Source organism: Peromyscus maniculatus, chromosome 19 (assembly GCF_049852395.1).
Source record: "Peromyscus maniculatus bairdii isolate BWxNUB_F1_BW_parent chromosome 19, HU_Pman_BW_mat_3.1, whole genome shotgun sequence".
In the NCBI taxonomy this organism is placed as follows: domain Eukaryota; kingdom Metazoa; phylum Chordata; class Mammalia; order Rodentia; family Cricetidae; genus Peromyscus; species Peromyscus maniculatus.
This window is the reverse complement of record NC_134870.1, coordinates 36906587-36924553: the sequence shown is the minus strand read 5'-3', so window position 1 is coordinate 36924553 and position 17967 is coordinate 36906587. Positions and strand designations below refer to the sequence as shown.

Genomic DNA, 17967 nt, shown 5'->3' with positions numbered 1-17967 from the left:
CTCAAATACATATTCATTAAATACCTCCTTTGATATTGCTGAGAGTAGTTAAGCACTTGACTAAAATACTAATGAGAAAAAAATAATTCAAAATATTTTCACAGCATTAATAATCACAGTGTTACCAACAGGTGTAAGCTGTCAGCTCAAGTTTAAAGCAATAACATGCAGAAGATATGTGTATGAATATATGTATGTGTGCATATATGTATGTGTATATGTGAGTACATATGTATGCATGGGTATATATGCATTTTTCAGATGTTTTAACTCAAAAGACAACAATTTTTTGCTCTGTAATATGAGAAATTGATCCAAGTATGGGATTCTTTTTCTATATGAAAAGTTACCTGTTGCAAACTTTTAAGTTATTGCAGAGCAATAATTCTAGTGTTAAAATCGTAAAGCTAGTTCCACATAGATTAAATTTTCCACTATGAGCTTTGCTTGAGTAGATAGCTAGGAGTGCCAGATTCTGAAAAGGGTTAAGATAACTATCACAAATCCCATGTCCATCAGTTTTATATGCATACAATCTCAACAATAATAGGCTCTTCTAGATTGCTTTCCTGTGGCTGTATAAACACTGTAATCAAAAGCAACTAGGGGATGAAAGGCTCTCTTTCGGCTTATACTTCCAGGTAACAGTCCATCACTGAGGGAAGTCAGGGCAGGACCTCAAGAAGACAGAGCAATGCTCTTGACTGGCTTGTTCCCTGGCTCATGGTCAGTGAGCTTTCTCATACAGTCCTGTTCAGGAATAGCACTGCCCACAGTGGGCTGGGTCCTCCTATATCATTAGCAATCAAGAAAATGAGCTGATTTAGGCAATTCTTCAACTGAAGTGCCCTCTCGCCAAGTACGTCAAGTTGACCATTAAAAACTAACCAGCACATAGGCTAATAATTACAATAATTATTTTTCAGTGATTTCAATATTCTGTGACGATAAAACATAAATCCAATGCTTGGTCAAAAGTCCCCCTAACTAAAAAATTAATAGCTTAAAATTTAGTATTCATGTAATATTTAACTTTCATAGCAATAGATAGAAATTTAATAAAATCATTGTTTTTTCAAGGTTAAACCCATAATAAGCACACTTTCTTATAAGAGTTCTATATCCTTTTGACAAAGCTAATTTGCAAATATTTATTAGGCATTGGGACATGAATGCCTCCTGACAGATGATGAATACCTGAGTAACTAAACAAAGCCCTCTGTCCACGTCCAAGCAGACAAATTATTTAGGAAGAATCTCATTTGGGCACAAGACAGCCATTACAGATGAACACATAATTAGGTCAAAATGATCAGAATATTCAAGAAGGCAAAGGAGAAGCTTCTGGTGCACAAACTGAACTGTGAGGACTTGTCTACATGTTGAAGTCCAAATTTCTCAAAGTTTAAACCCCAATGTGTCCCGTGAATTAAAAATCAAAGTCCAAGACTAAACCAACACAAATGCATTGCTCAAAACCCGAGTCCAGCATAAGAAACACTCAGTTGATTACTGTTTGCAGCGAATCCTGCTCCCTGGTTAAAAGTAAACCAACCATTGAAGAGGGGACATTTTGAGGCATCATAGGTCATGTTTCACACACACACACACACACACACACACACACACACTATCTCCCAATTCTTTCAGACCACTGGACTCCATGCACTCTTTTTAAAGGTGGAGACACACTGTATAAAACTCCCACTAGACGTCAAGTCAGTACAGGAATGGGGATGGAGGGGGCGCCACTCAATTTGAATAACCTGTGGACCCACAGCGATTCCAGACCCAGGTACTACCAATTGCTGAAGTTTACTTGTTTGCCTCGGGCTGTTTTCCACCTCTCTCCTTCCAGCAGGGGTTTAATGCCAGAATTTTCCATTATCCAAATTATTCCCTATGCTTACTTTTCAGCGTGCCTGCTTAACTCTTTTAAGTCACTAGGGTCCTAATTAGTGGTGAGGAAGATGGAGCCGGCTGTGAGGCCTGAAGGAGTTAACTCGGTGCAGAGAGAGCTCCAGGTGGAAGTCAAGCCAGAGGTGGGTCAGAACTGTTAGCCCCACTTGTTTATAGACAGGATACCCCAACCTCCAAAGGCCGGCGGCTTGCTTTATTCCTCAGAGGATGTCCCCCGCAGTCAGAATCTGCATGAAATCCACGGAAACAGTTGAAGTCCTTATAATGTTCCTCACAGCCCAGTGGGGGAAGGAACGCCATCATCCCCATTTCACAGACAAGGAAGCTCAACCCCAGAGAAATTCAGCAACTTGTCCAAGGTCACACAGCTAATTAGTGATAGAACCTGGAGGGAATCCAGACTGCCTGGCTCCAGAGGCAGGACACAAAGCCAGGAGACGATGTCGCAAAAACAGTAAACAACCCAAAAGAGAGTCAGATGGTTCTGTTCAGCAGGCAGGTTTAATAAGAAAAATTTCAGAAATTATAGATTTTGGGGGGAGGGCTGGACTTATCTTCAAATAATGCTTTCATGTGATTTCTATGTAAACTTTAATTATTAAACAGGGATGTTTTTCTCCTAAACTGTCAAGTAATACTAAAAGCCAAGACTATGGAGGAATAAACAGTAGTTTCTAAGCTACAGAGAAGCACTTCTCCTAGATTTACACAGCACAATACTCAAAAACTTTGCTGGTACTCTGGGCCTGGACACAGAACATGCCAAGTTGGTGACTGAGGAAGTCATTTGTAAGTACTTCCAGCAATAAAAGGGGTGACAGAAAGTTTGGAGAGGCCAATTTCACAAACCATAGCTGTTTGAAACAGCATGCTTTAACTGGATAACTGCTCTCTTGACAGGTGATCCTTGGGAAATCACCAGAGAAACCCTGAGTCAGTTTATCTTCGAGGGATTGGGAAAAACTTATTTTTTAAAAACGTGGGTTTTGTTTTTTTTTTTTTTTTTTTTTTTTTTTTTTTTTTTTTTTTTAAGGATCCAAAAAGTAAGGTAAAGATTCCATTGATCACAGCCATGTGATGGGGAGAAACACAGCTATGGAGCACACGTGCTGGCATAGAAATAGCAAGAAAAAAAAAAAAAAAACACTTCAAAAGAACTTCTTTTATAGAGCTGCATGGCAGACACACACCCATCTACTCCATATGAGCCCAGTCTAACAGGAAACACCATTACCTCTGGGGTGGTGGTATTTGTAGCCCATTTTATATTTTCCTACGCTTTACAATTTTCCAACCTGAGTAGTTATTAATTTTCTAGCCCCGGAGGGAAAAAAAAAGGCAAAATTTTTTTAAGAGAAAAGGCATTAGATCATGAAACATATGCTAATGCTTAAAATTAGAAGCAAATCACCCCTGTGTCCTTGGATATTGTTAATAGGCTGGGCAGCCGTGACACTGCAGTTCACCTAAAATCCGTGGCTTTTCAGCAAGAGAACAGACAGATCCTCGAGATACTACTGTAGCAGAAGTAGAGACATCGGGGTTGGTTAACAGTCAAAACACCCAGAGCTGTTGTTACCTAAAAGGCCGAACAAAACGTCACTGATGGCTAAGCATGTGGTTCAACAACAAAATGGGGCCTGATTCTAGGCCTTGGCTCTCTTCTGCTGTGGGCATGGTTTCTAAAGGCACACACTTAAAACTTTCTGTCAGCCCAAAACTAGGAAAAAGGAGGTACATGGGTCAGGGGCAGGCATAGAATCTTACTAAGAACCACGGATCAGGACCCATTGCTTGCAACAGAACACAGCCCCAGTGTGGACACCGTAGCCAAGCAAACGTCACACACCATCCACACACAAGCCTTTCCAAACCTGAAGAAATCCGTGTCCCATGAACACCAGAATTCTGACTCAAACAATACTGACAAGCGGAGACATTGCCATGAAATCAACACGTTACTTAACAGCATCTGAAAATATAAAGCCAATCATTTCATCCAATAAATGATCTTCTAAGTGTCACTTGGCGACAGTTTCTGGGAAGCATGGCCATTTGAGACCAGTGACGGCTGATATAATGTGGTGCTTTTTTTTTTTTTGGTCATCCTGACTGGATCCATTGGGTCATTTCTGACCTCATTTACAGAAGAAATTCACCAAAATGGTGTGCATCCAGAAGAATGGGAATAGGGGCATTCAAAGCCTGATGAGGAATATTCGGAGAACAAAGCCAGGACTGGTTAACGGTGAGGACATTTAAAGGGACCCGAGCAATGTGTAAATGTGAAAGAATCAATTTATCCTGCTACACTGGAAATTACAGTTCGCAGTACTTCAACTGCAAGGCAAGGTCAGCCATGACCTTCAACTTGCCAAATCTAAAAAGCTCTTCTGCTCTCCAATTAACGGACCTGAGCAATTCAACGTGGTGCAAAGTGCTTTTCTTCTAACACCCCCATCTCGCCCTCTTCCACCTCAAAGGCAGTGCCTTCTCTCTCTCTCCTTTTTCTAGTCCCTCCTTTACTCAACCTCCAGATGTCAGAAACGATCTGATCGCCTTGCAGCCTTCTCATTTCACTGTTCTTGCTCAGTGATTTCATCAATTCCTGTGAGCTTAAATAGTCTATGTTGATGATGCCTAAATTTAATTCCCAGTACAGATCTTTCTTCCAAACTTCAGATTCATATATATATGGATATAAAATATATATATAAAATCAGTATATATCAGTATATATCATATATATATATATATAAAATCAGTATAGTTTCATCTATATTACATATCCTTCAACGTGAATCTTTTTTTTTCTTCCAGTACTGGGGTATGAACTCAAGGTTCTGTGGATGCCAGGCAAACAAACACTCTATTGCTGAGCTACATTACTGGTACAATCTTGTATTTTCGACACAGGGTATTGCTGCGTTACCCAGGCTGGGCTCTAACTCTGCATGTCATACAGGCAGGACTCAAACTTGTGGTCCTCCTGCCTCAGTACCTGAGGTCCCACAAGTGCACCACGAGGTCTAGCAAATCTTCCTTTTTCCACACCATGAACTGGACTGCTCTAGATAGAGTTCCAGGAGTGATCTCTACATGCAGACCTGCCCTGGCCTCAGATCCATGAATCTGAGTCTATTCTTTCAGTACAGGTCTGGAATGATCTCACATCTCATCTCTACTACCATTGCCCAAGGCCAGTGAACATCATTTCCCTCTAGGGCATAGCTTGCCAAGACTGCTATGCAGTCTCCAGGTCAGTGTGATTCCCGTAGTGTAAAGTAAAATAACCCTTCTGGAACATTACGTTAGAACATGAGTCGTCTCTAGTTTAAACACTTCAATGACATGAGAATTGTACTGAAAACTTTTCCCACGGCCCTGTGAGGGTTCCACAGTAGGTCCCTGTATATTCTCAAACCTTGTTTGGTACCTTTCCCTTGCAACTTGGGCTACATTGATTTGCTTAGTACAGTAAACTCCACCTAGTTACTAGGACTTTGCATGGGCTGCTACCACAGACTCTGTTGATACTGGCTAGTTAACTTTTCCTCTATGTCTAGTTTAAATACCACTTCCTTGAAGAATCCCACTCATCCTTCTGTCAGTACATAGCATCTTTGGTCCCCAATTTTCCATCTTGGTCCTTTATATCCTCACCATGGTATTTGCCGGACTTCCAAGGACTTATTTTCTTTTTTCTATTTTCTCCCTTCTTCACTAGATCTTAGGTCTGGAAAATGAACCTTTCCATATTATTTACCATTGTATTTGGAAAGCTCAAAGTTTTATTACTGTTGTTTTAAGTTTTTTGTTGTTGTTGTTGTTTGCTTTTATATTTTGAGGCAGGAGTTTTCTACGTATCCCTATCTGGTAACATCACTATCTGGTCCAGGCTGGTCTTGAATTTACCAGTAATGTTCCCGACTGTGTACCCTGAGTGCTGGGGTAACAGATGTGTACCACCATGCTTGACAGGAAAACTTCAAAACATTGATCATGGACTGAATAAAATCGGACTTCACTTTACCATTAAGAAAATCCTCCGGAACCCCTTCCATATTTTTAAAACTGTTCCTTAATGATGGAATAGACAACCTTCCAGGAAGTGTGCTCACACAGGAACTGGCTAAATACTTTTATCAAGATGACATAAAGGACATTCTCATGCTGGGTACAATGCTGGACTAAAATGCGACTAAGGTCAGTCCCTTCTTGTTTTATCAACAGAATTCTTAAGGAACTTTGGGTTGAGAAATATTTTAAAGTAATGAATAACATATTATTCCCCGACAAGAAGAAATCCTTGCTAAAAGCATCCATATAAAGCCACATTCCAACCAAACGTGATTTCGCTGGCATTAAATCAATGCAGGCTTCCTTAGTCTGCTCTGACAAGTATGGTCTCGGACAACGGCAGCCTACAGTGTCCCTTCCTTCGAGCTCCTCACAAAGTGGCTCCGAAAAGGGACAGAGGGTCAGGCCCAGCCACTAGTGGTAAACCTGAAGCTGTTCTCTCCATTCATTTGTGATGCTGCTCTGTAAACACACCGGGATCACATTATTTAGTGTCACACCCATTAATAATGCAGAGATCTTTACACAGGCGGGCAGGTGGAGAAAACTCGTCCTGAGTGATTTTGTTACTGCCGTATACACCTAGTCAAAAGGCTTCAGAGTGTCATTGCTGCGGACAGGGAGGCTGGGGGCAATAGAGAATCCGCCACTGAGCTGCTCATCACATGACAGAGCAAGGCAGCTTCCAGCCCAGCAACCGTGGAGCCAAATAGTCATCCTGTAGCTACATCTTCCATCTACTTTACAGATACAACAGAACCTAAGGCCAATCTAAGATAATTTCTAACTTTTTAGTCCTCTTCACGTTCCCTAACCTCATTCAAAAATTTTTAAAGTCAAACGATACAAATTTTCAAAGTACTCATCTCTGACCACATCTTTACACTGATTATACAGTTTCAGGGATACTAGGCAATATACTGCCTAGTGGATATGTCAAAGTAGTTGCAAATAAGCCTGTGAGGTCCTAAATATTTTTACCTATAGATATTTTGTTCAAGAAGATAATAAACTTTTTAGTCCTTGAAAAGAAAAAAAAAACTAATAAAAGTCTCTCTTATAACATACAGGATTCAGCTTGTTGTGGAAGAATAATAACAACATTCAAGAAATCAGGGACAGAGGCACTGGTCTGTCTAAAAGGTTTTTTGGTGCCAAGGCTCAAACATGGGGTCTTGTCAATGCTGGGCACTGAGCTACACCTCTGGTCCTATCATTGAGTCAGCAATATTACTGCTAGAATAGATCATTCTCATGCATACACATATATATTAAATATGCAATATATAAGAACAATATAGATAAGTTATTATAATAAATCATTAGAACATATTACATACTATATACATAGTATATTCTAATATATATGTATATATGTTGGAAAAAATTAGAAAACTCCAAATTATTCATCAGCACTCATCACAGGGCTGACAAAGCAATCCACAACACATCATAAAATAGGATATGATCCAGCTATTCAAGGAAAGAATGAGCCAGGTCACTAGGGACTGATGGGAAACACCTCCAAAGTGCATTAAGGAATAAAAGCAAGCTGTATATGTATATAGCTACTTCTAAATATTTGATTTTGAAATTCCAAAGGGATGCGAAAGACACTTAAAAGTGGTTGCCTCTGAGAAACAGACTAAGTGTCCAAAGAATGTAACTTTTTTGGCTTTTTCTAAAGTCTTCTGCTACTCATATTTGTTACTTTGTAAAAACAACAAGGACTACACGGGGTATTTTCCGCACGGTCTAGGAGGATCTGCATGCTCCCTGTAGAAGTGGGAAAGCCAATGTCTCTCCTCCTTTACAGGGAGAACACCAGGCCTACCAGCTAGTGAGAAGGCAAGCCTCCCCTCCCCAGCACCCTCCCCCCACTGCCCAGGAGACAAGCAGGTCACTAAGACCCCACCCTCAGCAAGCCCTCCTCCTCTGTGGGGCCGTGGTTCACAAGTGAAGAGAGATCTTAATTTCAATTTTTCCAGTTATAGAACTAGATAATTCATCTTTGAAAACCGAGATTGAAAGAGATGCAGAGAAATTCCATTATAAATGATCCAAAGAAAACTAAATGTTTCCCGAGTGCTACTTATCATGTAATTATATTACCAAAGGAAAAATCCTTTCCAATTTAAAGTACAGGGCCTGCCAGTCTTCTGAATTCTGTAAAAACCAGAAAGACCATGTAGCACTCCAAGGGGCTTCTTTTCTCACTTTACAATCTTGTTTCAGCAACTCTAAAAAATTCTAAACAACTCATTTTTATAATAAAGTTGATGCCATGAGAAAAAATGGTAGGGAGATAAAGTTGAAAAGAGCAAATGAACTCTGTATTTGAACTTTCTTACAGACTTTCATTTATATTTATTCTGTCAAAAAAAAAAAAAAATATCTCCAGCCCTACTGCAGGGTGAGGACAAAGAAATGGCTCCAGAAATCACGCCTCTGCTCTTAACCTTGAGGCACGAGGAAGCAGAAAGTTGTTCATTTGGTATCACAACAAGTTTCCAATTGAATAAATCACAACCCTTCCAGTCATTTGGACTTGTCAAAAGATGGTGATTGCATAAGCATGTGTTAAGGTTTGTTTATTTATATATTCACTTTATTCCTGCATTTCTTTTTCCTCTCTGGATTTGCTGATTGATGCAGAACGCAAAGCCTAACAGGCATCTGAAAAAGTCCAATATCTCCTGAGCTAGAGACCTTACCCCATTCTGTTGGATTCTATATAAGCATTGCTGACAAATTTAAAAAAAAAAACGAGGGTAATTTCATTTTTGGTTGTGAGGAGTGAAAGTAATTAGTGAAATGAACTATATAGGTAGCCTATGCATTGAGCTGTCTGTGGTACTGAAAAAATGACCCCAAAGCTGAATTGTACTGTGCTGTGTTCTGATCTAAAGCCTCCCCATCACACTATTTTAATCCAAACACTTCTACCCATGAGTCACCTGAACCATTTTATGTTGCCACATCGTGTATAAACATTTTATCAAAGGTCACACTGAGTCTTGCTTTCCAAGGTTCTCCGTTGAAAATGTCAGGGCCTCCCCAGGCTTGATTAAGGGATTCTCATGGACAGAACGTCAGGACATCAGCTAAACCACTTTTCCTGAATACAGTGGAAAAACACATCAAGCACCAGAAACTCACCCTGGCTAGCTGTCACTATCTAATCACCATACTGATGTGCCAAAAGTAAAAAATAAAACTGTCATTTTTTTATGACATCTTACATTCAAGGGCATGCCCCAAATGGCAGCACACCCCCTGTATTTGCCTGCTGCCTTACCTCAGAGATAAATCAATATGTTTGGTATTCTTTACAATAAAACTTGAAGTGTTCATTAGCCTAAAAAACTATACGAAAGAAATACACTTCCCATGGTGATACAAAAAAAAAAAATATTAAAAGAAGGATACAACTACTAATTTTTCATGATGATCATATAATATAATCACATACACTCAGTTTCTTTGAGCTTCAGGGCAAACCAAAGTATTATGTTCTTTGGATAAATGAGAAGCTTCCTCCTCTTTCTGGTTCTTCTTGACTTCTAGCTCAGAGTTTCCACATATATTCATTACTTTCCATGTTGTTAAAAAAAAAAAAAACTTTAAGAACTTTTAAAAACATTTTACTTTTAAATTATGTGTCTGTGTGTGGGTATGTGCACATGAGTGTTAGTGCCAGAGGAGACCCGAGGCAGTGGATTCCCCTGGAGCTGAAGTTACAGGCAGTTGGATACCATCAGATGTGGGTGCTGGGCACCCAACTCAGTTGTCTGCAAGAGCAGTATGTACTCTTACCTGCTGAGCCAGCTCTCTGGCCCACTTTATTCAATTTTGAGGAAGCATTGTATCTAAGAATAGTGGAAGAGAAAACCCTCTTGATAAAATAATGAGCTTTTCTAAAAGCTGTATCCAACATAACTTGATATTATTACCTAAGCCTCTACCGTGTAGTAATCACAGTAAACATGGCAGGTTTAACAGCAGCACATAGATCATAAGTAAGCCCAACTTTAAATCTAGCATTTTGTGATGTTTGTGTCATGAACGGTAAATAAGCTTACTGCCTGTACTCTCCAGAGGGCCAATCTTTGTCCCAGCTATCATCCCTTATGCTGTACTATCTATTCAACACAACTGAAACACACACATTAGTAAAGGAGGGCAATGCGTCAAGCATAATATAATCTGTTAAAATATTTTGTATTTATTTGTGTCTGTACATTTCTAGAGCTCTTACACTGTATCAAAATTCTAGGACACATAATTAATCTCAGGCAGATCCCCTTATAATGGAGTTATGTAAAAAAAAAACAAAAACAAAAACAAAAAAAACTCTATATATAATTCTTTAGAAGTTCATGGTTTTTAGAAGATCCTCTGTTCTTCAGGATAACACAAGCAGCTCCCCACCCACACCCCATGAACGTTTGTTTATTTAGCTGTGTGATTTCAGGTGGAAGAGCCCACACTAGGAAAGCTTAAGATTTATAAAAGCCATAATTGGCAAGGTCTCTCATGCCAGCATGGATTAAACAAAACCACTCTGTCCTCCATGCAAAGCATTCTAAGCCATTTAGTTCTTAAAAACCTAGAAGAAAACCTCCAAGTGGCATTTTAAGCTCAACCCCATTCATACATCAAATACGTGTGTTTAGAAGGGAAACAGATCAATTCCTCTCCCTGTTTCAGGACTCTTGGCTAGTGGCAGCAAGACTCGGCAGGAAGAACGCTAGAGGAAGCAGAGAGGGCAACACCTGTTTTCAAGTTGGGCCTCTTACCTCCTGATCTATAGCGAGGCTACTCATTTCCTCTTGACTGTCCCTATCTGTAAACTAAGTCAATAATCCTTTGTTATTTTCCACTCTTCAAGTAAAAATGACTTTTTTCTGTGAGGTCGAGGCCAGCCTGGTCTACAGAGGGAGATCGAGGACAGGCACCAAAACAACACAGAGAAACCCTGTCTTGAAAAAAACCAAGGGAAAAAAAAAAAAAAAGACACGGGCTTAAAGCACCATGGAAGACATTTGGAAGAATCTCAAAATCCCACCATCGTGAAGACTGCACTAAAGACGACTCTACATACTGTCCTCACATTGAATTTCAGCCCCACGTGCCTTAGTATATCGTTACTCACTCCAAATACTCCGTTTTTACCCTCATTCTCTAAACTCATCCCTTCAAAAAACACACTTGTCAAAGTTTTAACAAACAAGGAAGCAAAATGAAGTCATTTTTTCCCTCCTCTCTTGGAGTTAGATTTCTCTTTATTCTATTTGGACAGTCATTAAGATTGAATTCTTCACCCCAGCATGGTGGCATACCTTTGTTCCCAGAACTAGTGAGGTAGGGAGGTAGAAATAGGTTGATCTCTGTGAGTTCGAGGCCATCCTGGTCTACAAAGTGAGTTCCAAGACAGCTAGGGCTACACAGAGAAACCCTGTCTACACAGAAAAAAATCCAAATCCAAACCCAAACCAAACAAAGAGATTGATTTCGTCTATCCTTACTGTGTATTGAGTAATTACTAATTTGAAAATAATTTAAATTGACATTAAACTGCCTGACAAATGCATACAATATTTTATGTTCAAAGGGAGCCTAAATATGTAGGTTTCCTAGTCCTACCAATGACCAAGGATGGTTCAAAAATATTCTTATAAATTCCAAGCTTGAAAATATCAATCTAATTTTTGAATTCTCTAGTTACTTAAGGCCCCAAACTTTAATATGTGTTTGTGTGTTAACTATGGGCTAGAGAAAAACAACTGAGACTTTTTTTTTTTTTTGGAGTGGAGTGGGTTCTATCAACAGCAATCAGCTTGAACAGAGACTAAAGCAAATATTTTCTTGTTGTAAGAGCTCATGAGGGCAGGGGTCTTAACCTTTAAGTGACATTTAAAATACAATGATTGCAGCTAATGATCAACTAAATTAGTTAGTTATATGCACTTTGTGACCTAAATACGCTGCTGTAAAGTGCGTTAGAGAAAAGGGGTGGTGTTTTTCACATGTTGATATAGGCTAGTGATACCGTGAACTTATTTTCTTCTATTATGATTATAGGCAATACTGATATGCAAGGCCTCCCCTGATGACTTACTCATTAAGAAAAGGTGTGTCAATGAAGAACACACATTGCTACACAGGTTCAGGACAGTGTGGATCTCTCCTTCAAAAACATGTGACTGGTGGAAGGGGATCAACCCAAAGAAGTTGGGGAAAATCTTAAGACGCTACCAAACGCGTCTGCGTGTTTATACGCTGTGTTGGTGTTTTGTATTTTTAACTTTCTGAGAGAGCAGGTCCTCCTGACATAACATTGCGTGTGTCTCCTCTAACCTCAAGCAAGGACATAGAGGCTGGCTTGGAAAAGGCCCCTGATGCCCTGCTTTCCTCTCCCCTACACTGTCTGCAAGGCTTTGGGTCATTCAAAAAAAAAAAAAAAAAAAAAAGTAGCCGGGAGCCTGTGTTACCTGTATTTCCCTGGCGTGGTACACGATGATCAGACCGAGCAGGATGATCGTGGAGAGACTGATAAGGCATTTCAGAGCTAAGGAATACAGCGACGCCTGCAACACAGTTAGATGGAACACTTTAAGAGAGAAGCACTTTCAACCACCTTCCAGGCCATGAGAGTCAGTTCCGAGCACGTGGACCTGAACTCATGGTAGGGGACGCGGGTGCGGGGGGGGGGGGGGGGTAGGGGGGCAATCTGTCTTGGCTCTGGGATGCACATTATTTGGCCTCAAAGCCAAGGGAGAGGAGCCAGGAGCAAGGAAAAACTCCGAGCTTGGCGGCAGGGTCTGCACCATCAAGGACTAAAACAAGGCACCTGGCTCGCTAAAGGCTAGAGAAGTTCCTCCGGAGTTTAAGCACTTCAGGTTTGCAGGTGCCTCCGAAACTTGAGCACCAGAAGAGGAACACGCACGCTTTCTCTACCGACTCCAGGAGCCACATATTAACACGCCTGGATGCGGTGGACACTCGTAATCCTGAGAACTTTCCTCTCCTGCTTGCTCAGCTGACTATGGGGTGTGCGTCCTAGCTGCTTCTGCTGCTCCGGTAGGCACTCGGATGGTCCTGGGGACACTTGCGACCCCGCAGGCAAAGGGTTCCCGCCGGCGCCTATCCCAACCACCTGGCTCCCGCTCCGGGAGGGTACTTAGGGGCTGAAGCCCATACCTTGTCGTAGGCGCCCCACGACAGCTCGGTCTCGATGACCATGACCACGATGCCGAACATGCCGAAGATGAGCGCGTAGTCGCTGAGCCGCTTGCGCTTCTCAAACAGGGCGCGCCGGTGGCCCAGCTTGTAGCCGATGTTCTGGTTCTTCTTTTTGCTGGACTTGGTGCCGCTGCTGCTGCCATGCCCGCTGCCTCCGCCGCCGCCGCCGCCTCCGGTGCTGCCTCCGCCGCCGGTTCCGTAGAGCGCCAGGTTGTTGGAATTGTTGTGCTCCGGCTTAGACACCACGATCTCCGGGGCTGAGGAAGAGGCGGCCGCCGCAGCAGACGGGGAGGACGCGCCACCACCTCCTCCTACGACGGATGCGGGGGGCTGCAGGGGCTGAGCCTCGGAGTCCATCTCGTGCAGGTTCCGGCGGGACGAGCTCAAGTTGCTGAGCGGACGCATGACGCCCCCGTTGTACCTGCAGCTGCTCATGGCTATTTCGGTGAAGGGGTTGCTCTCGCGGCGCGCCTGGGGTTGGTGATGCTGGTGGTGCGCCGGGTGCGGGTGGTGGTGGTGGTGCGAGAGCGGGGGCCCGGAGCCCAGGCTGCCCAGGCTGCCTGTGGGGCTGGCGGCGGGCTGCAGGCTGTGGCACTGGTGGTACTGGGAGGCGGACGCGGGCTGCTGCGCGTACTGCTGCCGGAGCGCACTGGCATGGCTGGACGGCGTCAGCTCGCTCACATTGAGCTGGCTGCCCCGGCGCGACGAGCAGCAGCAGCAGCACGAAGAGCCCGACAGCGGCGAGGAGGTGCGGGTCCGGAAGGCGCCGCCGGGCGAGGAGGTGCGGAGCAGCAGGGACAGGTTATCCCCCGCCCCCGCCCCCGCCGCTGGGGCACCGGAGGAGGCGCAGCTGTTGCACCGGAGGCATGGGCTGCTGCCACCGCTGCCCGGCTGCTGGTGTGCGAGGTGCGGGTGGTGGTGAGGGTGCGGGAGGGGCGCGAAGGGCGCGCACGGCTTGTCCTGGCTCTGTTGCTGCTGCTGGCAATGCAGGTGTGAGGAGCGCGGCGGTGGCGGCGGCTGCTCTGGGAAGAAGCCGCGCTGGAACTGCAATGGGGTTTCCATGTCAGGGCTGTTAAAGCTGCAGGGAGACCAGGCGGTGGTGCACCCTGCGCAATGCGTTATGGTCGGGAGCGGGGACTCCTGCTGCTGGTGCGAGGAAGGGCCCATGCCGGCTCCGGTAGAATCCAGGCGGCGAGTCCGATTGGTTGGGCGCACCAAAACAATGGGCATGACATCACCTGCGGGGACCGAGACTGAGTTTGCGGCGCGCGCGGCTTAGGGGAGCATGTGTGTGAGAGAGGTTGGGAGGGGAACCTGCAGAATGAATATCCCGGGGGGCGCAGGCCCGCTCTGGCCGGGGTGAGGACACTCGAGGGCAGGGGTTCCACCTGCGGATCGCGCGCGTCCCGGACCATGGTTGGGAAGACTTGAGCTCCCCCACGCATAGCAGCGGGCTGCAGAGGTGGGAGCGAGAGCGGTGCCTCTGGCTCTACTGTCACGGCCCCCTGACTGGTGCGGGACACGCTAGCCCGAATGACCTGCCTGGGGCACTGCAGCCCTGGTCATGGGGCAGGCGCCAGGACGGTGCGAAACCCGAGCCACTCTCCCGCCCTCTCGCCTTGTAGGGCCGCAAGACAGCACCTGCTCGCCCCACTCCCCCTCCCCCGATCATCCTGCCGAGAGTGGGCTGCAGGCTGCCGGTCAAGGAACTGCGGGGGCAAGGCTTTGGGTAGTGGGGAAAGAAGTTTGGCGACTGCCTATGAGAATGTATCAGCGTTGGAAGCAAGCCAGCGCCGGATACTCGGCTTGGCCTCTGAGGGATCATATCCGACCCCTTGCAGGGATCTGTCCCTGCCGCCTAGCTCCCCGAGTCCCAGAATTGGGACTGGCAGCGCGGTCGCTCTTAGAGAAGAGCGTTGCGGCGCGCGTAGGGTTAACCTCGCGACGCCCGGGCAGGGGGAGGAGGGGGCGGGGCCGGAGGAGGGGATCCCCGGCGTCCGGGGAGGAGCCCGCTCGGGTTTCCCGGGTCCCCCTGGCGGGGGCGGAGGGCTTTCCCCACTAGCGCCCGCTCACATTTGCGCGTTCTCCGGAACATGAGGGGCTGGCGCCCCTGGCCGCCGGGTCCGGGGCTCGGGCGCTCAGGCGGTCCAGCAGCCTGAGTGGGTAGGGCCGAGGGCTACCTTGGTGGTGCAGACGAGCCTTGTTCCAGGGTCTGGGGGCAGCTCAGCCACCGCAGACCGCCAGCTTCTCCGGTTTCCCTCTTCCTCCAGACCTGCAGTACAGACACAAAGCAAAGGCGGGTCACTAATGCGCAGACGCCAAGCATCTTCCTTGTCATGGCCAGACTGCAGCGGCTGGGCGAGGGGCTTGGTGAAGGTTGACTGATGCCGGTAGCCATCTGACTGCCATGACCGTGGTTGTGATTCGACTGAATAATCGCTGCCCTCGGACAGAGCGTTTCACTCGACTTAGATACAATGATTAATTATACTCTAATAAACCAGTCGAACTGCACTTTGAATTTTGCCATGGTGTGTCCTTATTGAGCTATACACAAACAAAACGGTAGGAGGTTTTTTGAGGGCTCTTGATTAATATTCCATCATTAAGTCTAACATTTGTATTTCTTTGTGAATTGAAATTCCTATCTTCCTAAAAGGAAAAAAAAAAAGATGAAATTGGCCAGTTAAATGTTTCAATTTAAAATTGTGATTTCAATAGTTTTTGTGATGGAGATTGCTAGCAGATTAGACCAACACATTAAAGCGAAAGCGGATCGCTCTCATTAGGTAATTGGAATTCTCAGCTGGATCCAATTTCTTGACATTCTACTCAGCAGCTGCCCTAAAGTTGCTTACCTGGTATCTGCTTGAAAGTGTGCGTGTTTGTGCTCAGTGCCATTGAGTGAATAATTTATTTCTGGATATTCTTTGCAAGTGTGTTAAGCAATTGAAAATATTCGTGCACACAAGCAAATAGATTAAGAAAGAAAAAGAAAAGGAAAAGGGAGAGAATTGCCGTTAGAGCCATAGTCCTTGACAGGAGATAATGAATACTCGGGGCTTGAATTTCTAAATGATCTTGGTTAAAAATTGTATGTTAGTGGCTAAAAATCAAAGGCATTATTCTTATCTATTGTGATTTTTTTATTTATATCTCAAGTGTGGGAAACAAATCGTGTTTAAAATGAAGAAATTTGTTGATCTTTTGAAGGCATCTGATAGTGCACAAATGCACACATGCAGCACATTACTCCAGAAAATCATTCCAGTGAAAAAAAGGGCGTGGTTGTGCATGCCTGAGACCCTACACTTGGGAGACAGAGGGCAAGAGGGAAAAGAGTTCAAAGCCACCCTCACACAGTGGGTATGAAGCCAGCCTGGGCTATAGGAGGTTACTGTCTTGAAAAACAAAGGACCCAGTACAGTGACGCATACAGAAATACATGGACTTTAAAATGAAAGCTTCCAAATTATTCACCCTTAAGTCTGGAAAAAATTTAACTCAAGCATAAAATCTATTAGTGTACCCAATATCTATTAGTGTACTTCGCAGCAAATTGTACAGGCTTCTTTTTCATTGCTCCTCGTAGATGACTGAGTGAAATGTTTGACTCATCTTTATCTCTAAATACTTCAAAGAAGTATATCAAAAATTAATATGCTCATCACCTGCTCATAAATTTAGAAAAGATTTTAGAGATGTCTCCCCAAATATCACAATAGCTGTTTCTCATTTTAAATTATACATAAGGTTCTAGACTTACAAAAATGTAAGGAAAACAAAAGCTGCATTCCCTTGTGTTAAGCTTCAGCTGACTTTCTCAAATACCACAGTCAATGCTTCTCACAGGCTTCAGAAACAAAAGGGTGAACAATATTGAACCTTGTGCACACACACACACACACACACACACACACACACACACACACACACTTCTTTCTCTCTGTGTGTATGAGTGTATACTTTGGGTTACTGAGACATGGGTCCTCACTTTTCTCAAAGAAGACGTACAAATGAAAGGAAATGGGATCTCAGGAACACCAAAACTCAGATTGACCTAACTTCAGCATGGCCAACATAAGAGTTTATAAAATAATAACGTGAAAGTCACTATGACTAGAGAGATGGAGATCAGGCCAATGAGACACTCACTGTCCTTCCATTGGAGTAAGCTGAGCACAGCTAACACCTTGATAACACATGCTGTGCCTGAGGCAGACTGGAAGCCCTTTTGTGGTGAAAACCACGGGCTTAAAAGGCAGCCATTGTTTCATCTTTAGTCTGAAAGATGCTCGGGCACTACTGACAAATGCCATACGTCATGACAGGTGCCAGATTAAGACATTCTTGTTATCAGTGTTGCTCTGGTAGATGATTTTCATAAGTTCACATGCAGATGTTTAAATTATAGTGACTCTGACTTTGTGGGAATGTGTTCCTATGTAGCAGTGGTTCTCAACCTGTGGGTCTCGACCTCCAAAGACCATTGGAAAACAGATATTTGCATTAGGACTCATAGCAGTAGCAAAATAACAGTTCTGAAGCAGAAACAAAAATAATTGTATGGTTGGTGGTCTTTCCAACATCTATTAAAGAGCTGCAGTATTAGGAAGGTTGAGGGCCACTGCTATATAGGATTATAGGAGTAAACACAGCAAAGTGAAGCAATTAAAGCAAAAAGACAGTGCTTTTCATGTGGATGGTGTTTTGCACTTACAC

The 17967-nt window shown here is 44.0% G+C and overlaps 2 protein-coding genes across 3 annotated transcripts in view; one reads left to right on the top strand and one right to left on the bottom strand.

Annotated features, from left to right (window-relative positions):
* Positions 1 to 17967, bottom strand: part of Kcnn2 (potassium calcium-activated channel subfamily N member 2) — a 389972-nt gene that overhangs the window by 116325 nt on the left and 255680 nt on the right. For both annotated transcript variants that reach the window (XM_006977666.4, XM_042264409.2), the window contains exons 3-5: positions 15319 to 15517; positions 13204 to 14483; positions 12495 to 12590 (exon numbers count right to left, since the gene is read on the bottom strand). In XM_006977666.4, coding sequence (XP_006977728.2) covers positions 12495 to 12590; positions 13204 to 14483; positions 15319 to 15340 — 1398 coding nt within the window. In that variant the 5' untranslated portion in view covers positions 15341 to 15517. The remainder of the gene's footprint in view (positions 1 to 12494; positions 12591 to 13203; positions 14484 to 15318; positions 15518 to 17967) is intronic.
* LOC143269582 (uncharacterized) lies at positions 14477 to 15759 on the top strand. The gene is made up of 2 exons (XM_076555210.1): positions 14477 to 15172; positions 15516 to 15759. Exons 1-2 carry the CDS (start codon positions 14810 to 14812, stop codon positions 15624 to 15626), a joined length of 474 nt encoding a protein of 157 aa, XP_076411325.1. The 5' UTR covers positions 14477 to 14809; the 3' UTR covers positions 15627 to 15759.

What these genes read in the sequence shown, in the direction of transcription:
- LOC143269582 (XM_076555210.1), top strand. Translation starts at nt 14,810, where the DNA reads ATGGGGCAGGCGCCAGGACGGTGCGAAACCCGAGCCACTCTCCCGCCC. An exon ending in AGAAGAGCGTTGCGGCGCGC is followed by an intron (nt 15,173 to 15,515) that starts GTAGGGTTAACC and finishes CTCTTCCTCCAG; the next exon opens with ACCTGCAGTACAGACACAAA.